General features: G+C 38.4%; 11 protein-coding genes across 11 annotated transcripts; 5 read left to right on the plus strand and 6 right to left on the minus strand.

Annotated features, from left to right (window-relative positions):
- Window positions 1-115: 115 nt before the first annotated feature.
- SOMG_00654 (uncharacterized protein) lies at window positions 116-2,591 on the minus strand (the record flags this gene model as incomplete). Its single annotated transcript, XM_056179448.1, has 2 exons — window positions 116-2,470; window positions 2,517-2,591. 2 exons carry the CDS (start codon window positions 2,589-2,591, stop codon window positions 116-118), a joined length of 2,430 nt encoding a protein of 809 aa, XP_056034852.1.
- Window positions 2,592-3,092: 501 nt separating this feature from the next.
- rpl402 (60S ribosomal protein L4) lies at window positions 3,093-4,184 on the plus strand (the record flags this gene model as incomplete). The annotated part of the gene is made up of 1 exon (XM_056179449.1): window positions 3,093-4,184. One exon carries the CDS (start codon window positions 3,093-3,095, stop codon window positions 4,182-4,184), a length of 1,092 nt encoding a protein of 363 aa, XP_056034853.1.
- Window positions 4,185-4,435: 251 nt separating this feature from the next.
- Window positions 4,436-5,221, minus strand: rng9 (contractile ring myosin V regulator Rng9; the record flags this gene model as incomplete). The annotated part of the gene is made up of 1 exon (XM_056179450.1): window positions 4,436-5,221. One exon carries the CDS (start codon window positions 5,219-5,221, stop codon window positions 4,436-4,438), a length of 786 nt encoding a protein of 261 aa, XP_056035140.1.
- An 809-nt stretch (window positions 5,222-6,030) lies between these two features.
- On the plus strand, window positions 6,031-6,469 carry pop7 (RNAseP RNAse MRP subunit Pop7; the record flags this gene model as incomplete). Its single annotated transcript, XM_056179451.1, has 3 exons — window positions 6,031-6,143; window positions 6,190-6,325; window positions 6,407-6,469. 3 exons carry the CDS (start codon window positions 6,031-6,033, stop codon window positions 6,467-6,469), a joined length of 312 nt encoding a protein of 103 aa, XP_056035141.1.
- A 1,935-nt stretch (window positions 6,470-8,404) lies between these two features.
- On the minus strand, window positions 8,405-9,403 carry SOMG_00658 (MADS-box transcription factor Pvg4; the record flags this gene model as incomplete). The annotated part of the gene is made up of 1 exon (XM_056179452.1): window positions 8,405-9,403. The coding sequence occupies one exon, from the start codon at window positions 9,401-9,403 to the stop codon at window positions 8,405-8,407; it is 999 nt and encodes a 332-aa protein (XP_056034839.1).
- Window positions 9,404-10,499: 1,096 nt separating this feature from the next.
- On the plus strand, window positions 10,500-11,176 carry rps1801 (40S ribosomal protein S18; the record flags this gene model as incomplete). Its single annotated transcript, XM_056179453.1, has 2 exons — window positions 10,500-10,523; window positions 10,742-11,176. 2 exons carry the CDS (start codon window positions 10,500-10,502, stop codon window positions 11,174-11,176), a joined length of 459 nt encoding a protein of 152 aa, XP_056035135.1.
- A 270-nt stretch (window positions 11,177-11,446) lies between these two features.
- Window positions 11,447-12,943, minus strand: tad2 (tRNA specific adenosine deaminase subunit Tad2; the record flags this gene model as incomplete). The annotated part of the gene is made up of 7 exons (XM_056179454.1): window positions 11,447-11,621; window positions 11,683-11,891; window positions 11,950-12,054; window positions 12,109-12,282; window positions 12,327-12,371; window positions 12,413-12,802; window positions 12,872-12,943. 7 exons carry the CDS (start codon window positions 12,941-12,943, stop codon window positions 11,447-11,449), a joined length of 1,170 nt encoding a protein of 389 aa, XP_056034997.1.
- Window positions 12,944-13,716: 773 nt separating this feature from the next.
- Window positions 13,717-14,619, minus strand: pcn1 (PCNA; the record flags this gene model as incomplete). The annotated part of the gene is made up of 2 exons (XM_056179455.1): window positions 13,717-14,421; window positions 14,539-14,619. The coding sequence occupies 2 exons, from the start codon at window positions 14,617-14,619 to the stop codon at window positions 13,717-13,719; spliced, it is 786 nt and encodes a 261-aa protein (XP_056034996.1).
- Window positions 14,620-16,392: 1,773 nt separating this feature from the next.
- On the plus strand, window positions 16,393-19,101 carry hsp104 (heat shock protein, disaggregase Hsp104; the record flags this gene model as incomplete). Its single annotated transcript, XM_056179456.1, has 1 exon — window positions 16,393-19,101. The coding sequence occupies one exon, from the start codon at window positions 16,393-16,395 to the stop codon at window positions 19,099-19,101; it is 2,709 nt and encodes a 902-aa protein (XP_056034999.1).
- Window positions 19,102-19,600: 499 nt separating this feature from the next.
- Window positions 19,601-21,506, plus strand: sir2 (histone deacetylase, Sirtuin family, NAD-dependent Sir2; the record flags this gene model as incomplete). The annotated part of the gene is made up of 6 exons (XM_056179457.1): window positions 19,601-19,787; window positions 19,974-20,036; window positions 20,084-20,166; window positions 20,212-20,243; window positions 20,302-20,738; window positions 20,779-21,506. 6 exons carry the CDS (start codon window positions 19,601-19,603, stop codon window positions 21,504-21,506), a joined length of 1,530 nt encoding a protein of 509 aa, XP_056034998.1.
- Window positions 21,507-21,684: 178 nt separating this feature from the next.
- zrt1 (plasma membrane ZIP zinc transmembrane transporter Zrt1) lies at window positions 21,685-22,890 on the minus strand (the record flags this gene model as incomplete). Its single annotated transcript, XM_056179458.1, has 1 exon — window positions 21,685-22,890. The coding sequence occupies one exon, from the start codon at window positions 22,888-22,890 to the stop codon at window positions 21,685-21,687; it is 1,206 nt and encodes a 401-aa protein (XP_056036332.1).
- Window positions 22,891-23,073: the final 183 nt, after the last annotated feature.

Here is a 23,073-nt window from a genome sequence, read left to right on the forward strand (position 1 = left end):
GATAGTGAGTTTTATTTTTTATATATATATAGCTTCCATCGTTCTTGTACGAAAATAAAGTCAAGCAACCTTTTATTATTCATCTCCTATTTAATTTATCGTAAACCCGCTTTGTTTAAATTTGTTTCATATATATTTGGTAAAAAATAAATAAATACCCCACTATAGAACAGACAGCTAGTGTTTCCTTAAATAAGTTTGATGAAACCTCCGGTTTGAGTTCACTGTCTGCTTCTGTATGTGATACATTAGCTGCCCTCTTCTTTTTTACTGTTTCTTCTCTCAGTATAAACAAAACAGAAACATTTCTCAACAACTTAAATTCCAGTCTTTGCAACGGCTTTAAATGTATCCGCTTGTCCACTTCAATTGCTGAGATTTTATATTTCAATCCTTCCATGTCAACCACCACATGATTCAATGTATAGTCAAGGACAGCAGGTAATCTAAATACCATTCCTTCTTTCGTCTTTTGCAGAGGAACCAGCATTCCTATTCGAAGGGACAAGCTTTGTTTCATCTTTGAGTTCGTGATGCTGTATATTCCATCTGAATAATAAACATTCGTCAAATAGTTATGACTTCCTTCAATCACCCACGTTAATCGTGATTGCTCTGGTAGTTTGAGTTTTAGAATGTCAGTTTGATCTTCAGAATCCAAAATCAAAATGCAAGAAAATACAAGTTGTAAATAATCCTCAAAACCATCAAACACTTTAAAGATGGGGGACAAACAATTCCTTTTTATGCGAGTACGTATGAACGGATTTTGCACGGTTGCTCTGGAACACTGATTCAGTTGAGACAAAGTAAATCCATAATTCATATCTTTATTGTATGTGAATTCGCAGCATCCCATTGCCAACGTCTGAGAGTTCCCATGAATGTCATATAGGAAGACTTGATAGTCCGAAACTAATTCCTCAAAGGCAACTTTTGTAGAATGCTTCATATGTTTCACAATTGGGATTGGTAGTATGTGATTTTCTGTAACTGCATCAGGATCCATCATTAGTATCTGAAGCGCATGTAGCGCATCGATTGAAGTCATATCATGGCGTTGGTGGACTTTTGTGAATACTATATCTAACTCGTCGTCATTCCGTTGTTGTTCAAATTCAATGTCCAAACAATCACTGACAACGTCTTTTAGTACAAACGCCTCTGGAGCAATTACAGTGAATGTGCTATTTTCTGTAATTTTAGAGGCACATATGCATTGAATTTCGTACTGTAAATGTTTGAAAGATGATTCATCCTCTTGTAAAGACACCGAAACAGTTGTTTCAGAAATCTTGACACTTTTGAGGGATTCTTTGGTGTACCAGACGACGTTCGATAATGAAGAAGCAGATAGTGGAGCGGACGAACAAAACGATGATCCATTTGACACGTCCAAAGACTGTTCGAGCTGTGTATCGAAATGTCCAGATGAAACGTGTGCATTCCAATCTAGGTGTATTGATGAATGGATAACTAGATTAAGTTCGACTCGAAACGTCGGAATAAAAAAATTCAAAGGGGCGCGATAACTCTGCTCCATTTCATCAAAGAAGGCTTTTGCTTTTAGCATTAACCATATTTTAGTTGGCTGCGACTTCCGAAACAATTCTGAATTCGTTTCATTAGGATCAGAAAGCTGGGGATTGTAATATAAGCAGTCGTTTTCTAACGTAAAGCTTTCTGTGGGATGCGAAAGGATTGAGGTTTCATTTGAAGCCTCATCTCCATTAGATATGTCTACTTCGTTCGTTTCTTGCAAATGTAATTCTGAGCAGTTGTCGAAAGAATCGCTTTCTTTGTCTTTCTCCAAATCAAATGTTTTCTCATGAGAACTAACTAACATATCATCTTTCATTGAAGACGTGGAAATCATATCGTTTGAAGTCATGGAAAGCGTGGTGAAAGACCCATTCTCAAGCAAAAATGAAAACGAATCCCTCCTCGAAGAAAGAAGACAAGAATCGACATTTTCAAAATTCAAAGAAAGTTCGTCAAATTCAGAGCAAGTTTCAGAAATGTTTTCGCACTCTTGCTGAGTGGTGAATGTCTGATCCAATTCATTCTCAACCGTAAACCAACCTTGAAGATCGAGTGTCTCTGAACTTTCATCTATATATTCACACTCTTGTCTATTACCTGATCGATAACCCTTGGTAGGAGAGCTGAATGCATTTTCGTCTCCAATTATGGGTTGCTCTCGAAATTGTTTCGGAGGTGTCGCTACGTCAGGCTCTTGTATGTTTGGGCTTATGCTGTTTTCCTCATCGGTTAAGGACTTCAGAGGGATCCTTGGTTTTGAGGTTGTTAACGGGGTTTTAGTAGATACCTCTTTCTTTAAAACACTACTAGCAGGGTTTTTAGGTTGATTATTGGTATCATCTTTCATTTCTAAAAAGTTTAATAAATCCCAAGTCTTATTATTTAAATTCAAAACGGGGACGGGAAGCTTATCATTTCCAGTATTCACCTAGAATGTATTTAGTATGAGCGTAAATCCTTTCACCTTATCTTACGTTTAAAAGAACATCAGCAACAATTGATTCATTATCATTCCAATATAGCTTTAATTGGGCGGTATTTTCTTCCATATTTGAAAGATAATTCAATATGGAGTGGTAGGTGGTGAGCAAGCTTGAAAGTGAATGTAAACAAAGAGATTGTATCTGAAAAGAGATAACAAATCGACAAATAACTTGGAGTATTTTCATATCAAATATAAATGCAATTCTATAAGAAAAACATTTACAATATTTGTAACACTACAAACCACAAAAGGCTTCCAAGCATAAGGTATCTTACCATGAAGTCGAGGTTTGTAAAAATATGCTAGTCCTTTTTTCTTGTATTTACGCATTTATAACCACAAAAAAAAACCACAACTTTCATCGATTATACTTGGTTCATACATTCTTATGGCTAAAAATCTTCTGTTTACAAACAAACCACGTATATATTACGCTACCTCTCGCAGCGCTTCGCTAAAAATTTTCGGCTTTCATGGCGAAGAACAGTCACGGATAGTTGCGCAGTGAAAGATTTCAGAAAAAGAACGCTTCTTCACTACCACCAAGTCCATAATCACCGCTACAATGGCAGCAGCTCGTCCCACTGTTAGTGTCTACTCCAAGGACGGCGGTGTCTCTTCTGAGACTATCGCTCTCCCTTTCGTTTTCAAGGCCCCCATTCGTCCTGATTTGGTTCGCTCTGTTCATACCGCTGTTGCCAAGAACAAGCGTCAACCGTACGCCGTCTCCGAGAAGGCTGGTCACCAAACCTCTGCTGAATCTTGGGGTACTGGTCGTGCCCTTGCTCGTATTCCTCGTGTCGGTGGTGGTGGTACTCACCGTGCCGGTCAAGCTGCTTTTGGTAACATGTGCCGTAGCGGTCGTATGTTCGCCCCTACCAAAACTTGGCGCAAATGGCATGTTAAGGTCAACCAAAACGAAAAGCGCTATGCTATCGCTTCCGCTGTTGCTGCCTCCGGTGTTCCTTCTCTCCTTTTGGCTCGTGGTCACCGTGTTGAGGAAATTGCTGAAGTTCCTTTGGTTGTCGAAGACTCTATCCAAACTATCCAAAAGACCAAGGAAGCTGTTGCTTTGTTGAAGGAGCTCAAGGCTTTCCGTGATGTTGCCAAGGTCACCAACTCTCGCAAGCTCCGTGCTGGTAAGGGTAAGCTTCGTAACCGTCGTTACGTTCAACGCCGTGGTCCTCTTGTTGTTTTCAATGAGGATGCTGGTATCGTTAAGGCTTTCCGTAACGTCCCCGGTGTTGAGCTTGTCAACGTTCGTCGTTTGAACTTGCTTCAACTTGCCCCTGGTGGTCACTTGGGTCGCTTCGTCATCTGGACCAAGTCTGCTTTCGACCTCCTTGACAACGTTTTCGGTAGCTTCACTGAAGTTTCTCAATTCAAAAAGGACTATGTCCTCCCTCAAAACGTTATCTCTAACGCTGATGTTACCCGTCTCATCAACTCTGATGAAATTCAAAGCATTGTTAAGCCTGCTGGTCCCGCTGTTGTTAAGCGTACTAACGTTCAAAAGAAGAACCCTCTCAAGAACAAGAACGTTATGCTCCGCCTTAACCCTTACGCTAAGGCCTACAAGCACAATGTCAAGATTGACAGCGGCAAGACCACCAAGTCTGCTGGTGAGAAGTTCTTGAGTGTTTTGCACGAGAACTAAATTATGGGTCAGTCACTTACATGATAGGTTTGAAGGTATAGCAAGAATAAAAGTTTCAAACTGACATTATAGAGTATTTTATATTTAGTAAGATGTAGTTATACGCTGCGAATATGAATAAATCATCCTTTTGGCTAATAGAGGAGATGAAATATGTAAATTTGTCATTAACGCATGCTAATTAGAATGAAGAAGGGGTAAATATTACTAAACATTATATGCGTAAATAAGTATTTGAGAAACGAAAGTAGCTAACCAGCAAAGTCTTTCAAGGACTTATAGTCGATGAATTGGCTTTGTAGTGTAGGTAATTTTTTTGATTGATATTTTTCGATGGAATTAGAAATGTCTTCTGCTTGATGTCTAGTATTAGTGAGGTTGGAGTCAAACAAATAAGTGTATGATTTTGTAGCATCGGTGAGGGCAACGCGGTGAGCACGGCTGGTGTCTACTAGCAATGTGTACATCTTTTCCATGCGATCTGAGATATCGCTGTAATGACGAAGTAGGTTTCCACTGTGCTCAGTTTGGTCAACAACCGATGATTTACAGTTCTTTGTCTCAATTAAAAGATCCTGAATCAATTGCGGATTACTTTGGGAATGTAAAAGGTTGAGGGAAGTTTGTAGTTTTTGAGCAATTGACTTTGCCAAATCCCTTTCCTGTAGTATCACTTTCAACTGTGCTTGATCTCGCTTTAAGGAAGCATGGTAATTGAGAACTGAATCTTCTAATACTTTGATTTTATCACGAAGCTCGGACTTCCGATGGACTGAGCTACCACTTTCATCATGAAAGTCTCTTAAAAACTCGTCATTTTGCTGATTTTGGTGTCGTAAATGATCAGTCTTTTCTCGTACTTCATCAATCGTAGCTTCTAGCTCAGCAACTGCACCATTTTCGTTCTTTAATAGCTTTTGATATTTCGACAGTTCTTTCCTTTGGTTATCCTCCTCTTCTTTTAACTGTAAAAGGACAAGTCCTGTTTGTCGATTTACGCCAGGAGGGAGATTCGTGTTTGATTTTTCATGTGTCATCGTTCAAAATCGTCCTGATTTGTTTATTAAATAGATTGCAGATGAAGAGACTCGTAAATGACACGCTTTTACTCCAATTCAAGGTTCGAGCTTAGCCAACTTTTAACTAAATTTATTCTTATATTGTTGTTTTTCTATAAGAGACGCATAATCACCTTGTATATAGATTGAAAGGAATTTGCCCAACGTTTGCTAGAGTGGTGGTTGAATTAGTACATGGAATGGGCTGCGAAGCAATCAGTCGAAGTACCTAAGCAGGTGTATGGTATGCCTCAATGCAATGTATGAAGAAACTTTGATAGTTTAATAAATGTTTAACTTGCGGTTTGTATAGGAATTCCTTTCTTGGTGACTTTTCCTAAAAATTAAAACCATAAAAACTAATGTTTGCCATGTCGATTGACGTTCTTCATGATGGTACATTTTCATAGATGAGTAATTAAGAAAATGTCACAAGAACACGTCTCATTTCAATTGTGTTCTTTTCAACTGGAAGAATTACTAGTAGCAACAATTACAGAAACACCATACTAAAGTGAATGAATTCGAAAAAAAGATTTAGGGGTTTCTTTCCTGTTTATAGAATAGAATATATCATTTCTTCAACAATTCTTTGCCTCCCAAATTGTTATGAATGAACAAAATAAAAAAATTCATTTGTTTATTTACATTATACCACACTCCAAGGCAGCTTATTCAATCACTACCACCAAATTACATGAAAAACACTCAAAGTAGGTGCAGAAAAGAAAAAAGAGCGAAAAAACACGATTTGAGGCTTTGAAAACATAAATTGCTAGATCCTTAAAATGAGTGTTGAAAGAATAAAACGTGCACCGGCGGTGCGAAAAGGGATCATTGTCCGTAGGAAGACGCATCTAATCGCAATGATGAAGCGCGTAAGACATCAACTTGAACGAAGGTTCGTCGAAATTTCTACTGCCTTTATTAAACTAACACTTCATTAGCGGATTTGTTCAGTATCAGTCAACGGGAATGGCGATTCCTCAGCTTGTAGCTTTGGCAGACAAGTATCAGCACCAAGGGTATCGTATAGCTCTTTTTACGGAAACTATAGAATTCACGGATGAACTTATGACAGAGGTATGTAAAATATCAAGGCCTCACTCGCGGAGGTGTAGTAAAGTGAAGCTATAATTCCGCGTATGGCTAACCTATTTGAAGGATGAATTTAAAAACGAAAAGCGACTAGGGAATTTACTTGTACTCAAGGTTTATTCCAGATGATTTCGATACTGCCTTAGAACATATGCTACGCATAATTTTTTTTTATTTTTCCTGATGAAAAGCATGGGGTAATTCAAGGTACTTTATCTACGCTATTAATTGAGATTGAATGTAAAGATTTGGCTCATTATCCAGACACACGATTGGGCTCGTATCTAACAAATATATGAATTTGCTGATTGAGTAAAAGTACTGTTGGAAAGTAACGTACATATATTTAGAACCGTTTACAGTTGTCGCATACCTTCTCGTGCTTGTTCCCTCATTTCCCCCCATTTATCTCTGATGTTTTTTTTTCTTTTTTTCTTTTTTTTTTTTTTTTTTTTTTCTGCTTGATTATAAAAGTCTATGGGATGGGATACTTTCCTATATTCAGTATCTATTGCAAAGTGATTTCGTTCTCGGATCTTCTGTATTTTGAAAAACAGGGGCGTTGAAGACTACGACGTTTGAGTACTTTTGACAGTCCTTCATATTGTTATGCATGTGGTACGGTTGCGATGGTATGGAATGTATATATATTGTACTTTTGGTTGTTTGTTATTACAAATTACTTATCAAACATGCGTTTCAATTTACAGTGCAGATCATATTGAAGTACGTTCACAGCGTTTTGCTAAATATAAAAAGACGAAGAAAGCGAGTGCTGGTTTTGGGAATAGAAAATCCAGGAGATTTGCTAGGAATGTTGGAAATAGGACTCTGTTATAAACTTTTAAAGTTTCTCACATTATTTCCTGTTTTTTTTCCATATTACAGTCTGTCGCTTTCATTACGAACGGGAGTTAAGAATATCCCGCTATCGGATAAACGCCTAAAGAATTTCAAAATTAACAGGTAGATTCGTTCGATAACCAAATCACCGCAACTAAACACATAACCAAGAAACAACCAGATTAGTCATAGCTATTTCCAATATTGGATTCCATCATCGACAAGTCAGAGTACTCTTGATGATTGCGATATTTCCCTCACATTCCATTTATTGATATGGAAAACATTACCTTTCTTTCGTTCCGATTAAGCTATATTGTTGGCTTGCTTTTATTCGAATATATCTCTCCCAACTCCATAGTTTATTGATCATCTGGTAATTTTTGGGAATAGTAGAACTGTTTTGGACACATAAAGAATTATCATTATACTTTTCCTTGTATATGGACATATTTCACTCTTATTTAGTATTTCAGCACGATAAAGAATCGTACCGCGGAACTAGATGCTCAAATCTTCCTTTTGGCAGCAAACTTAATACAAGTAGAGGACTATTCGATGCTCAAAAATGAAGTTTTACAAAAAAAGGAAAGGAATACTCTTTTATTAAAACTATGGAAAATAATATATATTATGCAAGAATTAACGTGTTACTTTTTGTTCATGTATTTCAAAATTCAAACAAGGGATCTGTATAGACAAAATCTTTTGCGTTTAGCTAGCAAAATAAGTGTACATATACGATAAATAACCAACTTGTTTCCGTAATAAATAATTAAACGGCAGGCGAGCATTTCCAGGTGCCAGCATAAATATCAGAAAGTAAAACATTAAAGACAAATATTCGGTTAAGTACAATAGAGACAAATAAGCAAACCAATCACCAAAACAAGATAAATAGCTAAAAGGCTAGAGATGGAAAGATCAAACAACATTTAATTCCTTCTCTTACTGTTACACATATATCAGCAAGCGAAAATATTAAGGGTTTGAGACTTTTGCGAATTATAGATGACAACTTGGGCACTCATTTTGAAAGAAGATCAAAATATCACAATCCTACTTTCATCTTTCAACTCTCGATAATCTTTTCGCAACATGATTGTTTCGCTTTCCATGTAAGCCTCACTAAAAAAAGGGAAAAGCAGAAGAGGGAAAGTTAAGATCGGTACTTTACTCCTACCTAACAGGAAGTAATCCAGACAAGGTTTGGGGTTTCCATTAGCTATATGGTAGATGGGCTTCATCTGAGGTGCGTCTGCCTGCAAGCGTTTGAGAAGGGCTTGCAGGGGTATCGGCAGCATAATCTCTCAAGGATGGTAAGCGTTGTAAGTTATGATACGGATAAGAAGTAGTAGAGAAGGAGCCAACATCTTTTTCAGGGTAGTTGTAATACCAGTTGGGAATCGATGGTGGAGGGGCAAAGGCTGTTGGAAGCGTTGTCTTCATAGGGTTTGAAAGGGAAGAAGAAAAATAATCAGCTTGGGAGCCAACAGACGCCGGATAAGTAGAGATAAATGAATGAGGAGTATTTAAATGAGTATGAGCATGGTCTGTATCCACCTGGTTGAGGGAAAGAGCGAGATGGGTATCGATGGAGCGGGAGTCGAAAGAAGGATTAAAGTTGTTGTGAACTGGACTTGCAGGAACAGGAGCCAAATTTTGGTAATGATTTTGAGCGTTGTAAGCATAGGTAGAGGCAAGGGTTTTGTTAGTAAGGGTAGAATTTGGAAGGTGATTCTCGCTCTGGGTATAAGGATACATGTAGTGATTGACAGGAAGGGTCATGGATTCATCGTTTTGTCTCGGTTGGGTGAAAGTTGGTATGCAGGTAGGGTTGGAAGAAGCAGAGGAGCTGGTTGATGATGACGAGGCATGATCGAGATGATGAGAGTCCGGAGAAATGAGAGTGAGCAAAGGAGGTAGAGAAGAAGAGCTAGGAGGGATGGGGCATAATTCTTGCTTCTTTATGAATTGGGCGCCCGTTCGATGTTCATGGATATCGGTAGAATATACATTATTTAAAGTTCGTTGAAAGTCATGAGAAGAAAAGACATAAAGACGGCGTTTTCGATCATATATGGTAACTGAAACCTCGCAATCAGTCAATACGGAAAGTTCAAAAGCCTTTTTATAAATGCCACCCTTTCGTTTTGCAAATGTGACACTCCGAGAACGATCATCTAAAATAGGTTGAATGGATATTTTCTTACGACCCATATCCGAAAATTAGAACCCAAGTACACGATCCAAAATAAGAAGCCCTAAATATAAAGAGACGATAGATGCTTTACTTTGACCAGATCCTGCAAGCAGACAAGACAGCGAAAAACGAAAGAGTGAGAGACGCCCAAAACCAAGGATAGGAATGTTGATGATACAGTGAGCGAAAATCAACAAATGAATGAGAATCAAATATGAGTCTTAAAGAAAAAGTGAATGCGATTTTCATCCAGAGCAACAAGTTTACTTGAGAAGCAACGATGACCAAAAAAGAAAAAATTGAATCCTTCAATAATCTATTTCAGTAGAAAGAGAAGGAATCAAATTAAAAACAAGTAGTATGACTTTGAATCTTTAATTCTGGCGATTGAAAAGCTAGACATATGTACACCCCATACACATATATATATATTTTTAGAATCGCAAATATACTTGTTTCATCGATTGGTGTAAGTGTTGTAGAACCGAAATTTTTCCCTTAACGGACTTTTGCTTATGTTGAAACCGGAGCTTTCTTATGAATAATGCTTTGCTATCATCAGATTTAATAATGGAAAAATTTACAATTGCTTCCCTGCAACTACATGGTTTCCCAGACATTTCAAAAGATGAATCCTAAATAACTTTTTTCTTCTTCTTCTTCTATATAATAAAAGCATTCTTTCCTAAAAGCAAAAACGATCTTTTTGTTTTTACAGAAAAAGCTCAGAAAACCCAAGTGTTTTGTTTATACCCCACGGAATTTTGGAATACCCCAGGGTCTTTATTCGTGACGTCGATAAATCGGGTTGTCGGGAGAAGATACAAATATAGACATTTACTGCGTCATTTTGATGTTTTGCGATAATCTGATAAAGCGTACGTTGTTAGAATTGTTAATACATACTTAGCGTCGTACCCTACACGGTCTTTGACTAGCACTCACTGTAACTCAGTGACTTTGCTTATCATTGCGTTCTATTGTGTTAACTGACTATCAACGGACAGAACAGCATATCGTTAAATGAGTTGTTCGTGACTGTTTTTTTTGGTTGAAACATACAGTCTCTGCATTCATCCATTTTGTGCCGTACTTACCAGCAGCTGCAGGAAGATGTCTCTCGTTCCTCCTGATAACGTATGTAAAACCTATTTTTTCTCAAGAAACACATAGCTCGCTTTCTTGTGTTCATCAGGTTTCGCTCTTGGTCATTGTTGTCCAAAGTTGAGAAACCGTTTTTCCTTGTCTGGATGAATCTGGAAATCGCGCTATGTTTTCCTTTTGTTATTTAACAGAGGAAGGGACTTGAGATTTTCTATTTTCCCGGGTGACATTTTACTAACCTTTTCCGCTAGTTTCAACACATTCTCCGTCTACTCAACACCAATGTAGACGGCAAGCATAAGGTTATGTACGCCATGACCCAAATCAAGGGTGTCGGTCGTCGTTACGCCAACATCGTCTGCAAGAAGGCTGATGTAGACATGTCTAAGCGTGCTGGTGAGCTCACCACTGAAGAGTTGGAGCGTCTAGTTACCATCGTTCAAAACCCTACCCAATTCAAGATTCCTACTTGGTTCCTTAACCGTCAAAAGGATATCAACGATGGTAAGTCTCACCAATTGCTCTCCAACAACGTTGAGGGTAAGCTTCGTGAAGACCTTGAACGTCTCAAGAAGATCCAAACTCACCGTGGTCTTCGTCACGCTCTCGACCTTCGTGTCCGTGGTCAACATACTAAGACCACTGGCCGTCGTGGTAAGACCGTTGGTGTCTCCAAGAAGAAGTAAGCTGTAGTTGCTTTCTGCTTTCGTATGAAACCAATGGAATTCTCTTTTTGCTTATTATGTTGTTTCCGTCCATTTTATTCTAGACTCCATTATCCTTTCTGCTATTATGTAAATGTAGTTTTCCAACCTTTTTTGTAAGTGTTTCATGCAATTCTTATTTTATCCTTTTTTTTCGTTTGTTTGTCAATATATTAATCTATATACCTAAAACTATGCCGAGTTCCCAAAAAAAGAAAAGAATAAATTATGATGAAAATCGTGCTGAGAAACTTACACGTATCGAGTAAGGTCCATCTGTTCAATATTGTGTTTCAATATCCTTTGCTTTTTCGCTTGTGGTACCGGTGCCTTTGCATTTTCTTGAACGTAAAACCGTCTCATTAGCATCACTGCCTCCGGTCGAAACAGGCCAGGATACACAGAATATTTTGGATCAATGGAAGGACTTGTGCAATCGTTAGTATCAAACATTTTAAACTTTAGACTTCAATTCAATAAATTCTTACTCTTTGTTAATACTGAATACACTTCCACATCCACCAAATCGATCGTTTCCACATCCAAAATAAACAGCTTCAATATGCAGCTGTTTTAACGCTGCAGCACACATAAGACACGGCTCCACCGTCACGTAGAGCGTTGTTTCCGAAAAGACAGAAGAAGGATACTTTTCCAGAATCTGTTCAATAGCTATGATTTCCGCATGTCGTATTCCCTGCGTTATTAGTACTTGATCAGCCAAAAGAAAATGTTCATTTTAGGATTATACTTACGGATAGACTGCAATTCGTTTGGTTGTATCCTTTACCAATCACTTCTCCCTTGTATACAAAAACGCATCCAACCGGAACTTCTCGGTTCGCCAAGGAGGTTTCAGCCTGAAATTAGTTCTTTCAGTTAAAATTGTTTATAAAGCATTAATTATAACATACCATTTCATGGGCCAGCTTCATGTATTTTTCATGTAAAGGATCATATTGAACGGAACTTGTCAGTTTTGGCTGATTTAATTCCTCCAAAAGATCCTGAAGGTGTTGACTGACAAACAAAAGAGCTGATTGAATGTTGGCTCTCTGAGGAAGAATAATGTCAGCATTTTCTCGAGTCTGGACAATGCGTTAGCTATAGTGTATGTAGCGGGTAAGCTTACCGGATGAATAGCCATTTCATATGCAGGTTTAGCATTTTGAACAAACTACCATGTTAGTTGAAATCATCAATAAGTTTAAAACCTACGTCGTCTAATACTTCGGCCAAAATCTCATGGTCTCCACAAACACGTCGAATTACCGAACGCTCTAATCTCGTATCTCCATCAGCGTACACAAACAGCTTTGAAGTATAGGAAGGGAGCAGTTCTGGAAGAAGCAAATAATAGCCTTCGGTGAAAACGACGCGATCGCGATCAGGAGAAAAGCACAATTCTTTGCCATCGGGAAGAGGAATGCGCTCTTTTCCACCTTGAATCGCAACAAGGGTTTCTTTATACGCTTTGATGTCGTAAGAGTTTAAGGAGTAGCGATCCGTTTGTTCAGGATACATAAATGAGGACAAATGCAAGATGTGAGCTTTTGTAGAAGGTGAAAGGGCTTCTAAACGAGTAAGAAGCTCGTTACACAAGCGTTTCTGAATACACATTAGTAGCTGCTTCTGTAGTCCCAGTTTCAAGTTTTTGAAACCATTTGCAAATCCTACCTTTCCAGCATACGGTCCACCAGCAATTGCGATAATGATACTCTCTGATTTGGAAGCTTTCATATTATCCATTTGAAAGGAAAGATTCTAAATATATTACACCAAAATTTCCCAGATTTTCAGCTTTCGCGACCTTATTCTTTGTCCTAATCCCAGACGAAATCGACACAACAGAAAAAATATCTAATACTTTTGTAAAACCGCTAATCCTTCGAATTCTATTAAAACGCGATATATTCTATTAGTTTGTAAACTGAGTACACTTTTGGAGCTGAGGATGATAATTTTGGTTCCTCAATAATATTATAATTTATAATATTTGCTATTCGGGTTATTATGTAAGTAAATAAGTTCTTATTGTTTTTCATTTCGAAGCCAAGGATAAACAGAGGCTGTACGTGATCTTTACTATGCATTATATAACGGCTTCTTAATATCTAACAAACGGCGGTCAATTACCGATTTTGGTCACTCACTACTGAAAAACCATTCTAGTACGTGGTGTGAATAGCTTCTCTAAAGAAGTAAATCAAAGTGTACGCATTCGGATAAAGATGAGAAGAGACTGTTGAGCTACTTTATATTATTTCCCTCTGCATGTATTTATCTATTCGTAAATGGTTACTTTAACCCGTAAAAGCATAGTTGAACAATCGTATTTGAATGTATATAACTACACAGTTAGTAAAAGAGGGAATTGAGTTTGACAAATTGTATATTAAATATAAGCCAGCATGACCCTATACCCATGGAGATACCGTTGTAAGAGATTCAATTGATTATACATAAAAAAAGAAAGAAACACTTGATAAGTCAAGCAGTGAAAAGAAATTACGTTACATTTTTTACTCGTCCTCTTCCTCATCGCCAATTTTGGGAGCGAGATAGAAGCGAAGGTATCCAGATTCCATTTGGTACTCAACGAGCAAAGGAACTTCACTGCTCATGCACAGTGTAACACGATTGGCCAACGGAGTAGCCTTAGTGAATTGAGCCAAATATTTCAGAGAAAATCCAAGGCTAACAGCTTGGGTAAGGGAAACTTCAATGCTTTGGTCGTTATCAGCAAGGTCAGTATGTTGCTTAAGAGTGGTAGAACCAGCGCCGATGTCACCTTTGCAGCTGAAACGAACGCCCTCCTTGCTAGCATGGATACGAACGGAATCACTTAAAGTCAAAAGATCGCGAATAATGCGTTGGAATTCAGCAGCGGGCATAGTAACGGTAGCATCGTACTCAATATCAGGAATACCCAAGTGTTCTTGGTCGATATCCATAAGCTTGACTGCGTAATCAGAGATACGGTCATTCTTCTCACTTTCAAAGACCATGTTTAGAGTTTCAGGCGTATCCTCAGCCTTCAAAGTTACCAAGTCTTCATTTTGAGCACAGCGAAGAACCTTGGACAAAGCATTCAGATTAATACCTAAAGCAATGTTGCGATCGCAACGGTAAGGTTCAAAGCCATCAGATTTGATTAACATGGAAACAAGGGCAACGTGAGAGCTATCCATAGCCTGGAGTGAAATACCATTGTCGTTGCAATCAAACTAAAAAATCCGTTAGCACGCGTCTTCTAAGTTGATTCACCAGCCCAGTATTAAATTCAAAAACTTTGCAAAGTTTTAGAAACATTCCAAAAGCGATGAATTACCTGTAAAACATACGTTGGCATCAGTAACAAGTTCTTTGATGGCATCAAGGAGCTTTTTTAACAAAGCTGCCTGTTGTAATCTAGCTTCCAACATTTTTTATTGAGGAAAGCCGACTTTTCCTTCAGTTCAAGGTAACAATAGGTTTTTTCGAGGATCCCTGTAGTTGGTTCAGGTTGAAAATATTTGGGGTGTACGCGTCGTCGTACACGGTAACGCGAGGGCCTGCCAATATGGTTGGCTTCCTTGGGATTCATTTTGATAATAAAAAAAAAAAAAGATAAAAAAATGGTATATTGAATCTGCAGTAATTTTATTAAAACTTTTCTCTTCCACAAAATTCACGGTACTATTTCATGGGAGTATCCATTCGAAGTACGCCCATTTACGTTGAGCCTTAAGGCTTTGTATTACCCATTTGTTTTTTTTTTATAACATTAAGTAAATAAGGACTTGTCATAGGATCCAACGTTTTACCTTTCCATTTCAGCTTTCAGCTGAAAGATAGAGAACGAATGACAGTGGAAACAGTAAGCAGATTTGGATTTGACTGCCACAAGAGAAATGATCATTTAGTAACATTGTGGTATATCCTGCTCCGTATAAATTCTAGGAACGGCCGTAAACAAACCAACGAAAGATGAAGTGCTCGAGGATAGCAATCCTTACAGGAGATATATAGAAGAAAATACAAAAGGAAAAATTATATGATGATAAACGATCCTTTTTGAAACACTGAAAGCGGCCTGACTAACCACAGAGAAATTCGGTTTTCCAATGAAATGAATCTAAGGGTCTCTAGTGTAGCTCTTCATTCTTATTTTTTGAACCCAAATGTTTGTTTTCATGCACGACTGTTTGAGTAGTACATTGCATTATCCTCTGGTCTGGATTTATGGAGCAAACGTATATTTGCAACCTACGGGTAGTACAATCTTTACCGTTTCTCATTTGGCTCTCCTTCTTAATCTTTCCTTTGTCAATACTCTTTTTTATTTTTTTATTTATTTATTTTTTACCCAATATGTAAACAAGAAATTCAATCCCAAGTCACAAGTCAAGTGACAAAGACTCTTAATAGGATATCATCCGAGACTACAGGTTTACATTCCTATTTCTTGGAGAAATGGGTTAAATCGAGTTGGAGCAGAATGTCTCTAGAGTTAAATTCTTACCAAATAATGTGTATTTACTTGTTTTTTTTCGATCTCCCGTGTTTTTAAGTACATTTTGCCATTATTCAAGTGTCTTTCTAACTTACATTGAAAATTGGTACCGTTATGCACACTTGCTGTAATGGTTTAGCACCAAGTCGCTGAGGATGCTTTCCTAACTGATGAGTTTTCAAGTCAGTTTGGGTACAAACTCCATACCTCAGTTATATGTTCGGAACAGCAACTATAAAAAAAGGGAATTGCTTATGAGAACAGTAAAGCAATTGTTTTCTTTTCTCACGAAACCTTCAATGTTTACTGTCTATGAGAGACTGAACCAGAGAATTACAGAGAATATCATAATATTCTATAAATTCTTATAGAAGAATAGTATTCTACTATCAAGTTCCATTGGCGAATAGATGTTTCCAGCGGGTTTCTGAAACCGAATTAGCTAGCACGTTCTAGTACGTTCCTTGAATTTTGGCATAGGTATAAATACAACACCATGATGTCTGTAAACTTCACTGCTGAGAACAACGATCTAAGAAATATTCTCTATTTATTCATTTAAAAATACCTGTTTTTGTTATATAATCTCTTTTTTTTTTTTTTTTTTAAGTTGCTGTTTGCATATTTTTTGAAAAATATCTTATAAACCCTCTTTAATTTGTGACGAATTATTGTTTCTTTTGTTAATTAATTATTTTTAATTATGGCCGATTATCAATTTACCGATAAAGCTGCAAAGACACTTTCGGATGCCTATGGATTAGCTCAATCTTATGGACACTCTCAACTGTCAACTGTTCATCTCGCAGCCGTCTTACTCTCTGAGGCAGACACAAACGGAACATCACTTTTACGGACCATTGTCGAAAAAGCCGGTGGTGATGGCCAAAAGTTTGAACGCAGTATTACAAGCCGACTCGTCCGTCTGCCTGCGCAAGATCCTCCACCGGAACAAATTTCCTTTGCTCCGGAAACTGCGAAGCTATTACGAAATGCACATGAACTTCAAAAAACCCAAAAGGATTCTTACATTGCTCAGGATCACTTTATCGCTGCTTTCATTAAGGACGATATTGTCAAATCTCTTTTGACTGACGTTGGTGTCACTCCCAAGTCCTTTGAATTTGCTGTGAATAATCTTCGCGGAAACAAGAGAATTGACTCGAAAAACGCTGAAGAAGGTTTTGATGCCCTAAATAAATATACTATCGATTTGACCGAACTCGCTCGTAACGGTCAGTTGGACCCTGTCATCGGTCGTGAAGACGAAATTCGCCGTGCCATTCGTGTCCTTTCCCGCCGAACTAAAAACAACCCAGTCTTAATTGGTGAACCAGGTGTTGGTAAGACCTCTATTGCGGAAGGTCTTGCTAGTCGTATCATTGACTCTGATGTTCCTGCCAACCTGGCTTCCTGCAAACTCCTTAGTCTTGATGTTGGTAGCTTGGTTGCTGGTTCCAAGTTCCGTGGTGAATTTGAGGAAAGAGTCAAGGCTGTTCTAAAGGAAATCGAGGACAGCGAAACTCCCATCATTCTCTTCGTTGATGAAATGCATCTCCTAATGGGTGCTGGCAGCGGTGAAGGTAGTATGGATGCTGCTAACCTTCTGAAGCCCATGCTTGCGCGTGGTAAATTGCACTGCATTGGTGCAACTACCTTGGGTGAATATAAGAAATATATCGAAAAGGATGCTGCCTTTGAACGAAGATTTCAAATCATCCTGGTTAAGGAGCCTTCAATTGAGGACACCATCTCCATTCTTCGTGGATTAAAGGAGAAATACGAGGTTCATCATGGTGTCACTATTTCCGATCGTGCCCTCGTTTCTTCGGCTCATCTCGCTTCACGCTACCTGACAGCCCGTCGCCTTCCCGACTCTGCTATTGATCTTGTGGACGAAGCAGCGGCCGCTGTCCGTGTTACTCGTGAGTCTCAACCAGAGGTTCTTGACAACCTTGAGCGCAAGCTTCGTCAACTTCGAGTTGAAATTCGTGCTTTGGAACGTGAAAAGGATGAGGTTTCCCGTGAACGCCTTAAGGCCGCTCGGAAAGAAGCTGCTGATGTAGAGGAAGAGACTCGCCCAATTCGCGAAAAATACGAACTTGAGAAGTCTCGTGGTAGCGAACTTCAAGATGCTAAACGCCGTCTTGATGAGCTCAAAGCCAAGGCTGCTGATGCAGAACGCCGTAACGATTTTACTCTAGCAGCTGACTTGAAATATTACGGTATCCCTGATCTCCATAAGCGCATCGAGTTTTTGGAACAACAAAAGAAGGCTGCTGATGCGGATGCTATGGCCAATGCTCAACCTGGTTCCGAACCTTTGTTAATTGATGTCGTTGGACCAGATCAAATTAACGAGATTGTGGCCCGCTGGACTGGTATTCCTGTCACCAGGCTTAAGACAACTGAAAAGGAGCGACTTTTGAGAATGGAGCGCGTCTTGGGTAAACAAGTTATTGGCCAGAAGGAGGCTGTTTCCGCCGTAGCCAATGCTATTCGCTTATCGCGCGCTGGCTTGTCTGATCCCAACCAACCTATAGCTTCATTTTTATTTTGCGGCCCTTCAGGTACCGGTAAAACATTGCTTACGAAAGCATTGGCTGGATTCTTGTTTGATGATGAAAGTGCAATGATTCGTATTGATATGTCAGAATATATGGAGAAGCATTCGGTCTCCAGATTGATTGGTGCTCCACCTGGTTATGTCGGTCACGAAGCCGGAGGTCAATTGACTGAACAGCTTCGTCGTCGTCCTTACTCTGTCATCTTGTTTGATGAAGTAGAAAAGGCTGCTCCTGATGTTCTAACTGTCCTTTTACAGGTTTTAGATGAAGGTAGAATTACTAGCGGCCAAGGACAAGTTGTGGATGCTAGAAATTCTGTCATTATCATGACCTCTAATTTGGGAGCCGAATATTTGACTACTGATCAGGAAGACGATACTGGGAAGGTTGATGCCTCAACTCGTGAAATGGTTTTGAATACGATTCGCGGATTTTTCCGACCCGAATTTTTGAACCGTATTTCTTCAACTGTGATATTCAACCGTCTTCGTCGTGCCGATATTCGAAGTATTGTCAACAACAGGGTGATGGAAGTGCAAAAGAGGTTGCAAAGTAATCATCGCTCGATTGAGATTGATGTCAGCGAAGAAGCCAAGGACTTATTGGGTAGTGCTGGTTACTCTCCTGCATACGGCGCTCGTCCATTGAACCGTGTCATTCAAAATCAAGTCTTGAATCCTATGGCTGTTCTTATTTTGAATGGTCAACTACGCGACAAAGAAGTGGTACATATCACAGCTAAAAATGGCAAAATTGTTGTATTGCCTAATCACGAATTGCCAAATGAAACTTCAGCAGACGTTGACATGGATGATATGGATGAAGTTGATGAAGAATTGGAGTAGATGCCTTAAAACTTTGATTACTTAGACATGATTTATCTTTATAATGATTAAGGTTAATTCCATAAATGCTTACGACTAGTGATTAACAGCAAGAGTTGAATATGAACAAACAAAATTTCACTATACTCAATTTGTATTTTACTCTGTAGTCATATACTTTCTTTGTAATCACAAAATACATTTATACTTTGAAAATAGATACTATTACTAGTAATTTCGCATATACTTTATTTCTACACTTAACAAGCTATAAACACTTATTTTATTATTTCCATACACGATAACTCCTATTACCTATAAAACGCACTTTCTTCTATATATACCATTAAGGATCAGTTCTGTGTTTCGACTATAGGAATAAGTTCGTATAAGGAAATTTGACGAGTACTTTTATAATTATTAAACGAATGTTTTAAACTAAAGAAAGACCAAGAACTATTACTTAAGACCATTTTCTTTCTGTTTTCCTAGATTTTATTCTATTGGATTGTTCGTCCCGATGAGTTTCTCTCCTGTAGAAGATTTGCATGCTACTCCAAAAGAAGTCAATTCTGAAGATAAGAATGATGTAGAGACAGCGAGTACATCTAGCATTTCTTCAAGTGCCAGTCTTCTAGTGGATATTATGTGTGGCAGCAAAGACGACGAAGACTCTGAAGCGGAATCCGATGAATGGGACCGACCTGGTAAGTAATTACATATCTACGAAATTTAGTCCTCCTCTCAAAGTCCTGTTTACACACTGAACATGTTCAAAAATTGGAGTCGCAATCATGACCTTCGACTCCCTTGCGGCTTAGGTTGATGGGATTTTTTTTTTTTTTTTATACTTTTTAGAGAAATACAAAGCTTTTATTGCTAACTCCTAGCAGCAGTAGATGACGACGAGGTAATCAAGCAGCGCGAAGAGATAATAAAATCTCTTCGTATTTTGGGTAAGAAAAACGACAAAATAATTTTTTATATCTAACTCATTCATCAGGATATCCTGCGTTTTTAGAAAAGCATGTCTTTGAGCAACAGGTGCCCATTCGGTTAATTTTAAAGAAATTGGGTATATCACTGGTAAGTCTGCTGTGTTCTTATAGGTTTTACTAACTGGTTTATAAGCCTACTGCGTTGGATGATTTTGAGGATTTAGAGTATGTTCCCAAAAGCGATTCATTTCTACAAGGATGACGGCTAATCTTAACATTATAGCCTCCTTCCCTTGTTAAAGGAAGTCTTAAAACGAGAAGCATCACGTCGTTTAAAGTTACCCCAGTACAATACTATTGATGATGTGGTAAAACAACTGCACAAGGCAAAAAATGTCGTTGTTTTAGTAGGAGCAGGTATCAGTACAAGCTTAGGAATTTTGGATTTCCGGTCGGATAACGGATTCTATGCTAGGCTTGCTCAGCATGGTTTGTCCGAGCCGTCTGAAATGTTTGATATCCATACATTTAGAGAAGAACCGGGAATCTTTTACACTTTTGCCAAAGAATTGCTTCCAGAAACTCATCACTATTCACCATCGCACGCTTTTATTCGTTTACTAGAACAAAAAAACAAGCTTTCTACTTTGTTTACACAAAACATAGACAATTTGGAAAGAGAAACTGGGCTTTCCGAGGAGAAAGTTGTTCAATGTCATGGTAAGATTGATTGCGGTTTGAATTATTTTCTAATAATCAGGTTCTTTTGCTACTGCTACATGTATTCAATGCAAACATAAAGTTGAGGGTTCTTTATTGTACGATGACATTCGAAATCAAAGACTTTCTTATTGTACTGAGTGCAATAAGCCACCCGTTAAGAAAAGGAAACTGACAAGTGCAAGTGATCGTGCGTTTTCAGATGTATACAATGGCGAAAATGAAAAAGAGGAAGAAGAAGAAGATATTCCTCAGGCCGGAGTAATGAAGCCTGACATTACCTTTTTCGGTGAGGCGTTACCTGATCAATTTTTTGAAAAAGTGGGAAGCGGTGATTTGGAAAAAACGGACCTTCTGATTTGTATTGGTACATCATTGAAGGTAGCGCCTGTCTCAGAATTAATCAGCTTAGTCCCTGCATCAACTCCCCAAATATACATTTCAAGGACGCCAGTTCGTCATACTCAATTTGATGTAAATTTTATTAGTCCATTCTGCGATTGGGTAATCGTAGAGTTATGCAAGCGGGCCGGATGGTTGGAAGATTTAGAGAAACTTTGCAATGAGCCTAAGTGCCACACTGGAGCCAAGAACAGAGCATGGAATACATCTCTGGATGTACGTTTCCACGAACCCTCGACCTATTACATTAAAAGTAAAGCAGAAGCAGAAGCAGAAGCTTTATGTAAAGAACGTGAAAATGTACCAGGAGAAACGGAGAACGTTTACAAAGATAGCATAGAATCTGATACGAACCAAACTGTTTAGTAAAATGAACATATTATTTCAGTGTTGATGATAAATAAGGTTTTCTACTATTTCAAACTTCGTAATATAGGCTGCATATTAAACATATAGCTTAAAAGTGGAAAAATAAAAACATTACATATTAACTATAATAACAAAACGACACATTAGAAATAATTAGCATAAAATCAATACAGGACTACGCCCATTTTCCAAGCAAGGCCATGAGAGCAGTACCTGCCATTGCACAAAACAAGAGAAAGCTAAGTTTAAGCCAGTTGCGCTCTCTATTAGGGTCGAAAAGAAAATCTTGAGCTAATAATTCAACCAAACCAGCATATATAAGGATACCGGAAGAAATTGCGTCCAACACACCCTGAGCAGCGTACGTACCGTGACTAAGAGGATTCCAGTGTTCACGAGCACCCAAACCTGCGGCCATACCAATAGGAGTAAACAAAGCATAAGTTCCTCCCATAATCCAGGGTTGAACATTGAAGCCTTTAGGCCAAGCCATACCTGAAAGACGAGCACCTAGACCAGTTCCCTCAAAAGCCTGGTGAAACACTACGACAGGAAATAGAGTTCTGAATTCTTCACCTGAGATAGCTGTGGTCAAACCAATAATTACACTATGTAAAATAATACCGGCTTCTAAGACGAGAAAAGCTCCAATTTGCTGATAAAGTAAGGATTTTCTAGATTCTTCAATGGAGACCAAATCACTGTTTTCAGTGTTGGAGACTGATTTGAGCTTGATTTCTTCGATATCTTTAGGACTACCGGGACGGTTTTCAATGTCCTCTTGACAGTGTTCATGAGAATGAATACCGTAAGCGCCTTCTTCTTCATGGTTATGGCTATGAGTACCTAAATTGGGGTTATGACAATGGGACATGCCATATCTCCATTCGACAAACCGAGAAAGTATGACTTCAACGATAAACATGAACCAACAAGAAATTAGACATATACCAGGAGCCCAGTCGTAACTCCCAAATAAGTCTTCTACACAGGGATCGTATAACTTATGGCAGGCAGGAGCTAAAAGATGAATGAAAGCGGTAGCCAAAATGACACCAGATCCGAAATAACGACAGAACAAGTAAAAATAGGTGATCACAACACTTGCCTGGTTATTCATGAGATGGGACAAAGTGAGAGGCAGCCAAACTCCAATCAAAGAAGTAAACAAAATAACAAAAATTGCACCAATCCGGACGCCCATATGACCATAATCTCCATACTCGTTGGCATCACCAGAGCACTGCACGGGCTCTGCATCACGCTTTTGAAATATATCTTGATCTTCTCTTTTATATAGGAGGAACCGAAGCACTTGGTATGAGTTTTGAGATTGATATTCAGCAACAGCGTTTTTCAGAGTAACCGCTAGACTTGACATACTGACGAGAAGTAATCTAAAAAAGGAAAAAAGATATTAAAAAAAAGTAATAAAAAAGAAACAGAGAAGGAAGAGGAACAAATAATTAAAAGTGTTGGGGGGGGGACACAGCAATTAAAATAAGAACCCAAATTATTCTAAATGAACAGCTTTTGTTTAATTAAAATAAGAAAAGTAAGAGTT

The sequence above is a fragment of the Schizosaccharomyces osmophilus genome, chromosome 1 (assembly GCF_027921745.1).
Source record: "Schizosaccharomyces osmophilus chromosome 1, complete sequence".
Taxonomy (NCBI): Eukaryota; Fungi; Ascomycota; class Schizosaccharomycetes; order Schizosaccharomycetales; family Schizosaccharomycetaceae; genus Schizosaccharomyces; species Schizosaccharomyces osmophilus.